The sequence below is a fragment of the Ochotona curzoniae genome, unplaced genomic scaffold, assembly GCF_017591425.1.
Source record: "Ochotona curzoniae isolate NIBS_2020 unplaced genomic scaffold, NIBS_Ocur_1.0 contig_3622, whole genome shotgun sequence".
Taxonomy (NCBI): domain Eukaryota; kingdom Metazoa; phylum Chordata; class Mammalia; order Lagomorpha; family Ochotonidae; genus Ochotona; species Ochotona curzoniae.
The window spans coordinates 9,992,253-10,007,395 of NW_024465926.1; the positions used below are offsets into that span (position 1 = coordinate 9,992,253).

At 43.2% G+C, this 15,143-nt stretch overlaps 1 protein-coding gene across 1 annotated transcript; it reads right to left on the bottom strand.

The window, feature by feature from the left end:
- Positions 1 to 6,031: 6,031 nt before the first annotated feature.
- Positions 6,032 to 10,314, bottom strand: CMTR2 (cap methyltransferase 2). Its single transcript, XM_040982406.1, has one exon. It carries the CDS (start codon positions 10,248 to 10,250, stop codon positions 7,956 to 7,958), a length of 2,295 nt encoding a protein of 764 aa, XP_040838340.1. The 5' UTR covers positions 10,251 to 10,314; the 3' UTR covers positions 6,032 to 7,955.
- Positions 10,315 to 15,143: the final 4,829 nt, after the last annotated feature.

The window sequence follows — 15,143 nt, forward strand, 5'->3', positions numbered from 1 at the left end:
GGAGGTTCCCTGTTTTAGGGATGCACACTGAAAGATTTAGGGATAAAGGGATACAGGGCTGCTAAGTTATTGTTGCCAAATGGTTCAGATAACAGAGTTATGCATATCCACAGCAGGATAGGAGGAAATGCTAACAGCTGACGAATGTGGACAAGCAGCACGTACACTTCCTTGTACACTTCTTGGAACTCCTTCACCTTGACTCTGACTCAAAGTCACTTTGCACCATTTGAAATCACAACTACTAAGAGAATAATTAATTAGGACACTCTGGGAAATGGTTGTAGTGTCTCCTAACCACTCTATAACCCAGCAATTTCACGGCCAGTTACATATCTGTCACAGGTTAAACTGCGGTGCCTGCCAAAAGTTGTCATGTTGAACATTTAATGGCAGCACCTCAGAAGGTGACGTCACTTGGAAATGGAGTTGTTGCAGATGTAAATGGCTGTGAACAATGTTGGAATGAGGCCAGCTGTTAATTCAGCATGACCAATATCATATGAACATAGAAGCTTAACTAGGGGGATCTCCCTGTGAAACCTGGAATTATGTAATCAGAAGACAAGGGACTTCTATAAATCTGGACGAACGTCTGAAACAGATCCTGCCCTAGAGCCACTACAGAGAGGAAAGTCCAGCCAACACTTTGAGATCTGAAATCCCGGCCTCCAGGACCGTGTGAGATAACAAATATTTTTTAAATCACTTAGTTTGTGGCTACAAGAGCTCTAGAAAGCTAACATGACATCTAGTGAGAAAGAATTCATGTGTGCACCAGACAGAATGTACAAGAATGCTCATAAGAACCCACACTGGAAACAAGCCCAGTAGAGGTCCACAGTAAAATGAACAAACCGTGGCATACTCACACAGTGAAAAACTACACATGATACAATACAATCTCAAAATACTACCCGGGAAAAGAGCCAGACATAAATGAATACATGTGGGATGATGATGTTTACATAGTCCAAACCCAAGACTGGTCCATCTCGGATGTCAGAAGCTGTGATGCTATCACTGTTGGAGACAGTGACCAGGCAGAGCTGGGAGGAAGACTCCTGCACTTTGAATCCACTTCTTCATCTAGGTGGCCATGATGCTTAACTGAGTACTAGCTTTGTTATTTGTTTCCTGGCAGATAAGAAGTTAATTAGAAAGGTAGCCTGAAGAATAAAAATAAAGCTGGAGGAATCACAATTCCAGATTTCAAGACATACTACAGGGCAGTGGTCATCAAAACAATCTGCCACTGGTTCAGAAACAGAGATCAATGGAACAGAACAGAAACCTGAGCAGTGAGCCCACACATGGATAGCAAACTCATCTTCAACAAGAGAACTTAAAAACTATCCAGGGAAAACAGTGGGGAAATGGGGCGGGAGAAAGGGGCCTGTGGACCTGGGATGGGAGGGAGGCTGGATGGGGTTTTTCCTTTTATTTTTCCCCTGACCTCAGATATTGGGGGAAAAAATGATGATATTAGTATAAAAACAATGGTATTACCCACTTTCCTGAAGCCCTTGACCCTTTGTGCCCTAAGTAACTAAGTAAGAATATAAAAATAAATAAATAAATAAATAAAAGTTTTTTAAAAAATAGTGTAACAGAGAATAAATAGCTAATTAATTTGAGTTCTTCACTGCCATCTGATATGGCACAGTACTTAAGCCACTACTTGGGCTGTCTGCATCCTGTGTTAGAGCGTCTGACTCAAGTCGTGGCTGCTCCACTTTAATCCAGCTTCCCACTAATGCACACCCTATGAGAAGCAAGCGATGATTAAGGAGCTGGGCCCCTCACGTCTGTGTAGGAGACCCAGATGGCACTGCAGACTCCTGGTCTAGCACTAAGAACTGCGGGCATTTGAGGACTGAACCAATAGACGGAAGCTAGAGTTCTTTCCAATAAAAATGTATTAGAGACACCACTACCTGTCACATTTTGATACAGCATCAAACAGGCCCAATTACCTGAGGAGGTGGTTAAAATATTCCTCCCCTTTCCTATTAAACATCTGTGGGAGTTAATACTTTAAGTAATTACAACAACAAATTGTAACTCATTCAATGTAGAATCCGCTAAGAATCCAGATGTATCCCATTACAAACATAAAGTTGCAAAAACTGTAAACAATGTCACATCTTCCACTTATCTTGAACATGTTTCATTTTAAAAAGCTGTTTTATAACACATAAAGGCTTATCGCTGCTGTATTTATTTAAGAGGCAGAAAGAGAGCTCCCTCCTCAGGGTTCGCTCCCAAAATGCCAACAAAGCCTGGGGCTTGACAACGCCCACAGCAGGAACATGCCCACCTGGACTGCAGGAATCCAGTCACACAAGCCATCACCTGCGTGTCCAAGGCCTTGGCAGGAAGCTGGCGTCAGGAATCAGACCCAGACACAGCGATGCTGTGTGCGCCGGCATCTTCATCACCAGGCCACATGCTCACTCCCTAATATTTATCTTTAAATCTGTAAAGCAAACATTTCCTGTTAGTTTTTCATGGAAAATATCAATGGGCATGGCTCCCATAAACAAAATCTTTCTGGGTTCTTCAATAATTTTTAATATAAGGAACTCTCCTGATTTAAATTTTTTGAGAATCACTATATGGCAGACATTCCAACTCATGTCCAGATGTTGTCAGCACCAGACAGAAAATCTACAAGATGAACCCAGCACACGCTGTGCCAGAAGCTACCAGAGACCACAGAATTACACCACAGAATTAAAAAAAAAAAAAAAGGCATTAACACAAAGGAGCCCTTCCTCCACCCACTCAACAAATAAAAATGGCGTAATTGGAGCATCAAGTGAGAACAAGAGTTGGAACTGACTAAAATGCATTACATGCATAACTACCCATGAATTCCCAGTTTCAAAATAATCACACCCAGGACCACCACAAAGACCCCTGGGTCACCTGTCCTTGCAGAGGGTGGAACATGTGCAGAGGATGCAGTGCCCAGTAACCCGGGCAGCATGAGGGGCCAGGGCCAGGCCAGCTCTTCACTGACACTCGCACAAGGACTGCCTTCTGAGGACATGCTGCTCAGGGGTTCAGAAACTCCTACCACGCTCATCTCCTGGACAGAACTGGATTCTTCCATCAATCTGTTGACTCTGGGGTTTAACCATCTGCCCAAGACTGGGAGACAACATGCATCAACAGATTCCTCTGAAAACTGGTAAAGGCCTCAAACTTGCCCAGCTGTTCTTGTACAAGTTTTCAGGAAAAAAAAAAATTGATAATGGGTATATTTTCATAACTCCAAATACAGGGGGAAAAAATGCTATTAGAAAAACACTACAACCCCTAACAGATGCAACATCAACATTCCATGGATGCTAAACCTCATGAGAAAGAAAATAATTGATGGACCAAATTGACCTGTAGCTGGATTAATCCTAATGTCCTTGAGAACTAGTAACCCTTTGTGCTTCTGATCAGGAAAGAAAAACAAAGTACACAGGCCATTTGTGAACTATTGCCCAAAGCAATCAAGCCTCAAGTATCAATTTAAGGGAAATCTGTGGAGGAGTTATTAAAAAGTAATCACAGAATGCAGAAAAGGTGCAGAATAACCAATTCTGCAAAAATGACAAGAAAAGCTTCTGATCTCAAAGGATTGACTCATAAGACAGACTTCAGAAAAATACTAAGTAAAATGCAATGCTGGATCCATACTTGAACCAATCAATGGCACGAGGGCATTTTTGAGACGATACAGATTAGGTATTGAGTGGTTTAGCTAGGTATGATAAAATGTTTTTCTGATACACATAGGTGTGTGCTTTACAAATTTAAAACATTCCAAGAGGAAAAGAATAAAGGGATGTATCAATTTCACCACAAATTCTAAGTATCATAGAGTATAGGTAAGGATACAAGGGACTTGTTCAATTTTAATTTTGTTCCTGTTGGAAAGTTATCTGTAATAGGGGCTGGTGTGGTGACTCAATTGGCTCACTCAACATCTACAAGCACTGGGAATTTTAGGTGTGAGTTCTTATCCCATCCACTTCACTTCCCATCCAGCTCCCTGCTTGTGGCCTGGGAAAGCAGCAGAGGATGGCCCAATGCCTTGGGACCCCACACCTGCGTGGGAGACCCAGAGGAGGCTCCTGGCTCCTGGCTTTGGATTGACTCAGCTGCAGCTATTGAAGCCATTTGGGGAGTGAACCAGAGGATGGAAGATCTTCCTCTATAAATCTGCCTTTCCAACAAAAATAAGCAAATCATTTTTTTAAGTTTTCTGTAATAATAAAGTCAAATAATACCCACAGACACCTATACGAATAGCACGGCATACAAAATAAGTACAAGCCCTGCACTTTTGTGATCCTGGCAAGAAAATAAGAGTGAAAAGGGGGCTGTGCAAGACCACTGAATGTTCAAACTGAACAATCCTGGCAGTGCAATGACTCCAGGGAGAGGATCCTCAGGAATCACCAGGGAGCTGTAGGGAGGGTGTTTCCTCAGACAGAAAGAGAATACGGGCCCTTGCTTTGGATTTTCTTTGCTCACTTACCACAGACTGACTTTCCAGTCCTTAGACACACTGGCAACAGAACAGAAACACCCCAAATGCCTCCAAGGTGTAAAAAGACAAGTATATCTATTGCACTCTGTAATCTGAAAGCACAATTTAAAAAACAGAAAGATGCATAAGTACTTAGAATACAGGCACACATGCAAAGAGCAATGGAGTATTTTTAATGCAAGAGTCTTTTCAAAGAACAAAAACACTTCCTAGAAAAGGGACAGTCTCTGTATTCCTTAAATCACAATACATTTAAGTCATAAATTGAAGATACAGCTGCAATATGAAACATTAAATAATACTAAATGTCCTATTATAGACCAAACTAACGCTGCTACACTTGGTATAAATGAATATGGAAAGATTTTAGCCATTTAGCCTAGGAAGATACTCCAGGAAGACACAAAGATAAAAAAAAAATCCCAAGAAAATGAGGAAAACGATAAGAAAAACTCATAAATGAGTATACAATCTACATGGGAACCCAGATTACTAGAAGTTTGAGTTTCCACTAAGTGAAATCAAATGCTGAGGCTGAATGGTAAGAACCTTATCAATCTCTTATCAACCCTCACCTCTTCCCAGATCATTCCAGTATAAGCTGGTATTTGCTCTTTTCATTTTGTATGACGGTCTATAAGAAAAGGCAACTCTTAAAGTGATTCAGTCACCAGAGAGTGAAATAAAAGCACTTTATTTTAAATTTGCAATGTGTATGGATTAGCTCCAAATAAACATTTCATTACTCTCTTTTTCAGATTGTTTCAACTACATATCCTGAAACATATCTGTGGACTATCAGTTATTACATGTAGGACCAAGCTTCAGTTTACTTGCTATTTGGTCCATTAAGCCAATCTGAAAAAAAAAAAGTTTACCAAAGAGAAATTAATTTTTAATACTAAATTTGAAATATGAAATGTGTTTTTCATTTCAACATCTAAATTTTTTATATCTAGCACTGCTCCTAAGGTCCACCTAAAAAATGCTTTACCTAGTTTCTTAAAAATGTAAATAGGTAGCGAAGGCCCATTATCAAATAATTACCTCTCTTCAAAATTAACTATATAGTGAAACAGTCTTCAGCCAGGCCACACCTATCTGTACCACTGATGCAAAATAACCTGTCATCACTTTACTAGAAGGCAATATTTACATTACATCCACATTTTGTTCAAATTAAGTTTCACCAAATATTAGGCCTGAATGTATCTGTGTATTATTGTCTTCAGAACATAAAAATGAAATAGTTTGCAAGACAGAGCTCCCAGCTTCTGGCTTCCGCTGGCCCAGCCCCAGGAATTGCAGTGTGGGGACTGAACCAGCAGATGAGAATTCTCTTGCTCACACTCACAATCTATCTCTGAAAACTTTCACCTTTCAAATGAGGACATCTTTTTTTTATTAAGTCTTTTACATTTTGCTTAGAAATCTTTAAAATGCTATACTTACAAAATTCCAAGTAGTAACCAATTTGATAAAAACGTGCCAAAACTTTTCTCATGTTTTCCTGTTCTCCTCTGTTCACTAATTTTTGAGGTACCAATTTTCCTCCCTTTTCAATCAAAGAGAAATTCCTGTACAATACTGGTACCTGCCATTTTCATTCAATTCAATTTGAACCTTCAAATCAATCTCATCTCTAAAGCAATCGGAATTCAATAAACTGATCGAACAGATTTCAAAACTTTGTTTAAAAACATATTCTAGTATACCCCAAGGGCTATACATTCTGATAAAGATCAACGTGTAAAACACTAAACAGTCAATACTTCTTTGAGGGGCTCACATTTTCATCTAAACCCAGGCTGTCAACTTCAAACAGCTAAAGTAAGTGTAAGGAACACCACTCTATGAGCCCTAACCTAACATGGCATAAAAACTATTAAGTGCCAAGAGGTTTTTTCTGCTACTAGTCTATTTTCTATCAGGTTCCCACCATCATAAACTGGAACTCCTTCTATAAAGTCTGCAGTAGAAAATCTCCAGAAATCCACCTCTAACGTGCACATCCTTCCCTCCCCAACCCCACTCTGATGGACTCTATTTCTTTCCCAAAGTAGATGTTCCATAAATATTACAATATTAAGGACTAAATTTTAATGAATACAAATCAGAGGAAATGAAGGAACATTAACTCCCATTCAAATCTCCCTTTTAAAAAAAGTCTGTTTCCAAGTTATAATTTTAACTTTCCCTATGATTCTCTTTAAAAAGGATGAACACAAAAATTGCTCTGCTAATGACTTTATTCATGAATCTATAATGGAACTCAAAATAGCAAAGACATGAAAAATTTTCAGATGAATATTTATCAACCAAATACATCAGAGAATACATCTATTTTTCATATAACAAAATGCCTAAAAATGCACATGTGGGAATATAAACATTCTCCACTTTGTGAAGCTTACAATGAAGAAATATTTAACAGTTTGCCAGAAAGGCTCACAACACAAATATACAATTTGAAACAAATCAAATGTGATGGATAAAATAACCATTTTATGGCTATCGTAAGGGCAAAGTGTTACATTCATACTAAAAATCATTAAAAACTCTTCAAATGCTGAATCACCATCCTCAAAGCGTTACTATTCTCCAGTCCATCCCTTGCACATCACATCAAACATTCCCAATGAGACTATAAATACATTAAAATGTTAAAAGTCATTTCATTCACAGATTATTTCACACAAGTCAAAAATTTCATAGCTAAATTAGGCTTTTCATGATTGCAGAAGATTAGATAATTTTTCATTGCTTTAAACGTGATCTTTGGTTTGTAGCTGCTCCATTCTTTTTTTAGCTGGATGGTTGTGGCTGGTTAAATATTCATGGAATCAGCATGCCAGTTGCATCTCACTTGACATAAAATCAGGACGGGGTCTAAGGAGTACGAATGGCACACATGGAGACGAGGTCCCTGGAAGCCCCAACCACTGCAGCCAGGGCTGCAGAAAACCAGCATTGCTGAGGAGCGACTGGCCTCCTCCCATCATCGGCCTCTGTCAACTCCTTAACTGCGCGAGTCACTGAGAAGCAGTTAGTTGGAAAAACACCAGCCACCTGGAACGAAGGCACATGGGTGCCAGTCTGCAGATCTGATCACCTGACCTGCATAGGCAAGCACAGGTGTGACCATGGCAGGCATGATACCCGCGGCTCATCTGAAAGGCTGAACACCACCACTTCCTGGGAGAACTCCAGGCCAGCAGATGGACAGAAACTTCCTGGAGATCTAAATTAGCTGACAGTTTTCCAGAATGAACAAGAAGCTGGAGGATGCAGAAGCTGCCCTTGTCCTCCAATGAAAGATACCGAATCAAGAGAGCCAATGGATGCAATCAACATGAAAAACTGCAAGTTACAAAATTGAATCTCAGAAAGGCCACGCCCCATTTCATACTGGAAGGCTGCTGAGTTCTCTCTCTCCCTGAATAATTAAATGTAAATGTCTTTTGGCAATGGCAGCATTCAAATCCCATAAGAAATTAAGTAAGGGTCTCTTAAGGAGCACCTCCATTGGCACAAATTGTAAAACCTGCTGGGGAGAATCAGAGTTGAGCGAAGTACTCAAAAGTTCATTCACATGCTGCAGGTGCTGGAAAACAGGGCTGGGAAGGTCCTGATAACCAACACACAGCAGAACTGTGCAGGTCCTCAGGGGCTCAGAGGAGGTGGGGCAACAAAACGTGATGAACCTGAAGCAGCCGTGAAGAACAAAAATCAAACCAGCCATAAATCTCGTTAAACAGGAAAGTATTGGCAAAACCATAACATCTCCTGGCTGAAGCTGCTGCAGGCAATGCAGAAGACAGTCCAAAAATAACCGCTGGTAAGTGGGGTCTCCATCATGAAGCAAGGAACAGCTGAAAGTCACGAGTTCAGCTGACTCCAAGAGGCAAATTTCCATGGGCGCATGCATTTTGATATCCCGGAGAGCGGGCAAGCCCACGAGGAGGCACTTGGTTGGGTTGCTGGCTTCTGCAACCTGCTCATCCTGAAGGCACCTGATGAGGCTGAACACCTCAGAAAGCACCAGGTCGGCAGAAAAAAGGTGGCAAGAACAGCAATACTGCTGTTTGGGCCTGGGACCAAGAGCCCAAGTGCCTCCTAATGACTTCTCAATTGCTTCATTGAGAGTCTTCAAGACTTCGCCATCGCAGAAAGGGGAACATTTGACCTTTGGCAGTTTCTTGCCTTCTAAAACAGTCCAGGAGTGACATTCAAGGTTGGAAGCTGTCCCTTCCAACAGAGAGCTCTGCCCGGGCTGGTAGACGGCGTGCTCTTCTGCCCAGCTATTCAAGTACCCTTTGGCCACTTTCTCCTTCCACGAAAGGGTTTCCAGCATCTTCCTTTCATTGTAAGTTTTGAAATTTCTGTTCCTCTGCCCAAACCATTTTGTATTTGTACTACAACCGATATTAGATTTTTTTACTAACCGATTATTTTTGGAAAGAGGTTTCAGTTGACATTGTTGCATGAAATATTGCACCGCACAATCCCTTAGATTATTCAGTTTCTCTTGCTCCTCTTTTTCCATGCACTCAAACAGACGGATGTTTTGGGAAATAGTCTCCAGCTGATATCTATGAAAGAAAGCACAACATTCTTCATGTCTTTTAAGGAAAGACTCGGGAATTGCATGATGGGGAAAGAGAGCTTTCCTGGTCATTTCAGTCCCAAAATTCAGCGTCATCTTTGATAACACAGGAGAGATGGCCTCTCTTCCCTTGTAGCGGAGACACACCACATAGACTTCTGAGTTCCCTGCCTTGCTAGTTGCAGGTTTGAAAACGTGGACTTGGTCAAAGGAACAGTTCAGAAGGTACATCAGGTTGATAGAGCAATGTTCAAACAAAGTAAACATCTTCAGGACAAAAGAGCCACCATTTCCAAGAGTGGTCAGAGCGGTGACAGCTTCACAGTAATGCAAAGAGGAGACCAGGGCCTCCTGCTCACCTGGGTTCCCTTGGCAGTCAAAACTCCCATCGGCAGTGACCAGGTGCACGGTAGCCATGCTGCTTACAAAATGCTGCAGTCCGGTCAGGTACTTCGGGGTCATGATGTCACCAGTGTTATCAGGACCAAAGTACCACCAACGCAATGTATTCGCAATAAGTCGGTCATCCATAATCATCATCAGATTGTCATTTGCCTCATGGTATGGATTTAGGGTATTGGCTACCCAACTCCATTCACAGGGGAACTGGTAGGACTTTAAATAGTGATTGAGGCTAGCGATGAAAGCCCCAGGAGCTTCACAGAGGTGCACAGAATTCAGTTTTTGATTCTGAAAAGCTTCCTGCGGAATGAGTGGAAAGTTGCACAAAATCTCATGAAACTTACACCATGCTTGGGTGCACAGCTCGGCATTCACAGCTTTCCTCACGTGGGAAATGATCTTCCCTGCTTTGTTTGTGAAGGCTGTGTGCTCGTGCCACTCATCCAGCTTCTTGTCACTCAATAGGTTTTTCACTTCATTTAGGGAGCGTTTCAGCTCAAGAAACACAGTCAGTTCTGAGTGGTCACAGCTGAAAATCTCTTGTGGACTTGGCAGCTGCCACTCACCATTGAGTGGCTTTCTGTAAGGGAAGTTCTTGGTGAACAGTTCAGAAATGTCAGCAAGTACCTCTGGACTAAAAGCCTCTGACCCTGCCATCTGCTGAACTGGTGGCTTTCTGCACTTACTCATTTTCAAGCCAAATTAAAATCTAGAGAGAGAAAAACACATAATTAAACGAACCAAACAGATGAATAAGTCACACCCCTTAAAATGCAGAGGGCTGACAGCAGCACAAGCTCTTACAGAATGACCGGATGCGCAATGAAGCCAGAGCAAAGGCTTTGCTAGTCCACAGACCTGGGTTCAAATCCCAGCTCTGCTACTTGCAGCTTGGTAAATGGCCTTGGGCAAATTATTTTGTATCAAATCTTTGTTCAGAGGATAAAACACAGTGGCACACACACAGCATACACTACGGAATGTCAGTGAATGGCAGCTACTACTATCGTACCAATAACCCATCAAAATCCTTCCCATGGTTCTCTGCCCATGGCTGGCACACCAACTGCTTGGTCTCAAACACACATCCAGAGATCCATCTCTGAACAGCTCTACAAAATGGCTTTTAACTTTTTTTTCATACCTTGCCTGCTTCTGGGAAGAGATTCTGCACATGAACCCAGCACTGGTCCTGCTACTAGGCCTTTGTGCCAACAACCACTCTACTTACTACCAGGACCACTAACCTTGGAGAACACTTCCTCTATGCAGATTTCACTCTGCAAACACAGCACACTTTTGGTAGTACTAACTGTGGCAGGCTGATCAAATCTAACGCAGAAATGAATTGAAGGCAGGCTCTTAGAAGCTCAGGAGTCTTTATTCACCTGCTGGCACCAACCAGTGAATTGTTCCATTCCATGACATGTGGAAGAGGGGAGCAGTCCTGACGAGCCATGTTCAAGGATTCTTAAGCAATCAACTAAGAGAGCACTGGCACAGGAAGCAAATCAATCAACCAAGATCACCTCAGTGCACAATACAAATGATCCAATCAACTGTAGGAGCATGGAATACAGATACCCAGTTTAAGCATCATACATTTTAAACTATCCAATCAGTAAGAGTTGCATCTCACCTAGTAGTGAACAACGGAATCATGGGAAAAGGTCTTCCATTCACAGAAAACAATGTGGGACCATTAGCCTACTTCCTGATATTCAAAAGGAAAGCAAGATCTCATCCTGCAATGAGGTACCATCCTGTGATAAGCACTGTCACTTCCCTTCCGGGACTTTCCAAGAACCCAAGGTTAAGGCAAAGGTCAGGTTACGGACTCGTCCACGCTCCGGAAGACCTAGTCCGTTTCCTATTTTTGTCTGTGCTGTCACACCAATCACCCAAATAGCCCCAACTACACTCATCGTTTTGTAAACTGCTAGAACTGAATTCTTCCCCTCCTGCTTGACGCACCACTCGTCCACCTGGCATGTCACTGCACTCTCACTATTCTTCTTGCTCCTAAAACTCCGTAAAATGCTCTGGTAGTCTAACTGTAAAATGAAACAGTATTTTTATTAAAGACAAACAAATATTCCACATTCTCTCCTAGAGAGGAAGGATTCAGTTCATGAATTCTGTACTTACAGGGCATACCAATCACTTTTTAAAAAAAACCTCAGTTTGCTAAATGTGCAAACACTGGCAGATGTGTGGGAGATGAACATGAGCTGTGAGCACAGCTGTCCTTGTACTGAAGGTGCCTGTGTGCCAGATCCCAGCACCTGGCTGTGCTCCCAGGTCCAGCTTCCCGCTAATGGGGACCCCAAGAGGTAACAGGTGCTGGCTCAGATAACGCAGTCCCTGCCACCATGTGGGAAACTTGGGCTGTGTTCCTGGCTCTTGGCATTACCCTGGCCTTTGTGGGGATCTGAGAAGTGAATCTGCAGATTTGTTAGTCTTGCTCAGCCTCTAACTTTTAAAACACTTTTAAAAATGCACTACTGCCACAGTACAACATCCAAATGACTTCATTCCAGCAGCCTTTGCTTCTACGTGACTTTACCACATTTTCATCATTTTGTGTTTATGTACAAGGGCGTTCACGTGACCAATGTGTACACTCTTTGAAGTAACAGGTGTAAGTATTAGTACTTATTATTATTTAGTAATACTACAAAGTATTACTACTTAGTACTCATTATTACTTTGCTTACCAATTTATGGACAAATTACAAGTAAAAAGCTCCTGCTCACAGTGACAATTACCCATCAGCATCTTTTCCTTTCTTGCCTTTGGGGTTTTCGTTTCATTTTCAGTTTAGTAGCTATGCTCTTAGACAATTCTGACGGCAAAAAGGCACTTCTGCATTCACTGAAACCCTAAATGAGGGAAAGTAACGCGAACTTGTCTGAGTTCACACTGCTCACACTGCACACGACCCACACATCTCCACGGTGGTTTGGAAGACGCTGGGTTTCCCGTGTCAACTCCTGGTTATGGGTACACTGACATCTTCCTTTAGCTAATACACCATCACTGTCCGCTGAAGGCAGCTGAGGCCATCCCAGCACTCCCTGCTTTGATTACAGATCTCACCAATGTTCTTCACACCCCTCCTTGTGTTCCGGCCACACACCATCCCCACCTGGCGCAGTGCGAAGACCTCCCAGTAGGCCACTCCCTCTGCCTGGGGCAGGCACCTGCCTAACTCCCTCACCCGCCTGCCTCTACTCAAATGTCACTTCCCCGTGACTTCTACAGCATCTTGCATTTCCTCGCTAGAGTTATTCCCTTCCTCCCCACATTCATTTCCTCTCTAACCTGGTTTTTCCGTGTTCACTGAAGCGTGTGGTTTACAGGATATTGGGGGGGGGGGCATGTTGCAGTGATGCGATGTTCTGTTGGTTATGCACCCTGCCGAGAGCTCTGCGGCATCAGAATTCAGGGGTGCGGGTGGGGGTGGGTCACTGTGATATTGCACACTCCAGTGTAAAAAGTTACACAGTTCCCTGCCTCAAGGCACAAAGAGGACACGTGTAGAATTCCTGAGCCGAACAGGAAGCCCACATAGGTGTCACTCCTCCGGTTAACCCTCAGAAAGGAGAGTTAGAAGTGTCTTTGGATAACTTCTGCTTCCAGCAAGCGGGAAAATGACAGCAGGTGTGTTTCATCTCCAGGGCTGCAGGCGAGTCCCAGCCGAACAGCCAGGTTCTCGCCGGGTGTGGAGCAAGCTCAGGCCCAGCTCCCTTCTCGCCCTCGGGGGAGTGGAGGGAGGCCCGGGCTCTCACGCCGGCCTGGGGAACCTTGGCTCACGGCCACCGGCACGCCCACCGTCTCCGTAGGCGCTCCCCTTCCCGCCTCCCCAGGAATGCTCCCCACGGTGCTCGTCACTCTACGTCCTCGGCACACCCAGCCCAAGCACAGGGAGATGGCCGAGCCCGGAGGCCGGGAAGGCCGCTCCTCCAGGGACCCGGACCCACCTGTGGGTCACGCTTCCGCCGAGAGCCCCGCCGCGGCTGCCCGAGCCCTTCCAGTCCCACCGCGCACGCGCCTCCGCGCGGCGGGGCTGGCGTCACGGCGTCCACGTGACGCAGCGCCGGGGCCTCCCGCCGGATACAGGAAGTGGGAAGGGTCAGTCCCCCGCCCGGCTGCCATGGCAACAGAAGGTGCGCGCGCAGGCGGGGGTGTGTCCTTGTCCCAACCTATAATAAGTGGAGGCGTGGTTCCTCACCCAAAAATAAAGTGAAATAGCTAGCTAATACGGATGCCCAAGAAAATTGAAAGAAAGTGCGGGGGCGGGGGGGTGAGTAGTGCCATGGCTACACACCTCACATAGGGCAAGCTGCAAACCAGATGTGCATGGTAGCCCAGTAGCTCTCCCTCCCAGCAATTTCTCCTTAGAAGAGAAGCTGACATTCATTTTGAGCCAACTGTGCGCCTCAATCATAACAAACAAACAAAAAAGGAAGCAGCCTTTAAGGAAACTGATTGCATTGCTGCTGGTCTAGCCGTATAACACAGACATACGTTATACAAGGCCGTCCACAGGCTGTGTGTGTCAACAGTATTGACCAAGAACACGGAGAAGGCAGAACGGGGTGCAGCGTTTCCAGGGTTATGTAAGGAGACATACAGGTATAAATATAAAGTGCTTTTTTACCTAGTCTTCCAGAACATGCACTAAAGGAAAAAATCTTATCCTCTTAAATAAAATGGTGCTGTGTTATGTGGACAGCCACATGGATTAAAAGCTTCATTCGGACTCCTTCCTCCCGCCATCAATAAAAATACACTTCCATTGGATTGCTAATCTACATCTTAAAATTCAGTAAGAAAATATATATAGGCTTTATGACCCTGAGGTGAACACGAAAACCACTGATCAGAAAAGTAATAATTTCAACATATTAAAATCAAGACTGTTCATCCAGACACCATTGAGAGTGACACCTGTAATGACATAAAAGATGTAACACATCCAGAACCTGTAACTCCTACAGATATTCCAGCAGAAAAATGGATGAAGATTTCCAAAAGATGGTCTCCAAAAGCACGACAAACAGAAAGTGCTCCGCTTCGTTAGTCTTTGGGAAAACACCAACCTATAAAAGGTCAGCACCAAAATAAGCTCCTTCACCTCCACTACTTAGTCAATTTCTTCAAGTACCCTCATCCGTAACTTATATCCCTTCCCCCAATACATGCTAATTTGTTGCTTCATATTCTTACCAACTTTTGGTGTTGTAAATCCTTTTTCATTTTAACAATTATTAGAAGTTAGGTTTTTTTGTGTGCTTTTAAGTTATTATTTGAACACAGCTCTACTTCCAAATAAAAGGAGGACCCACGATGAAACAGTTAAATATACCATGGCAGTATAATACAAGATTTTCTACCTTAGCCTATACCTAAAATGCCATGATTCTCTTAAATAGTAGAAACGTTAAGCTTGTAACTGTTACTAAAGGACTGTACTACTGTGGTAATAGGGGGAGGAGATGGTGGGAAGGAGGAATCCCTAAACCTCCAAAACTGAATCATAGATGATAATAATAAAGATTGGTTATTTGAAAGACACA

Coding starts and splice junctions, on each gene's coding strand:
- CMTR2 (XM_040982406.1), bottom strand. CDS start 10,250: ATGAGTAAGTGCAGAAAGCCACCAGTTCAGCAGATGGCAGGGTCAGAG.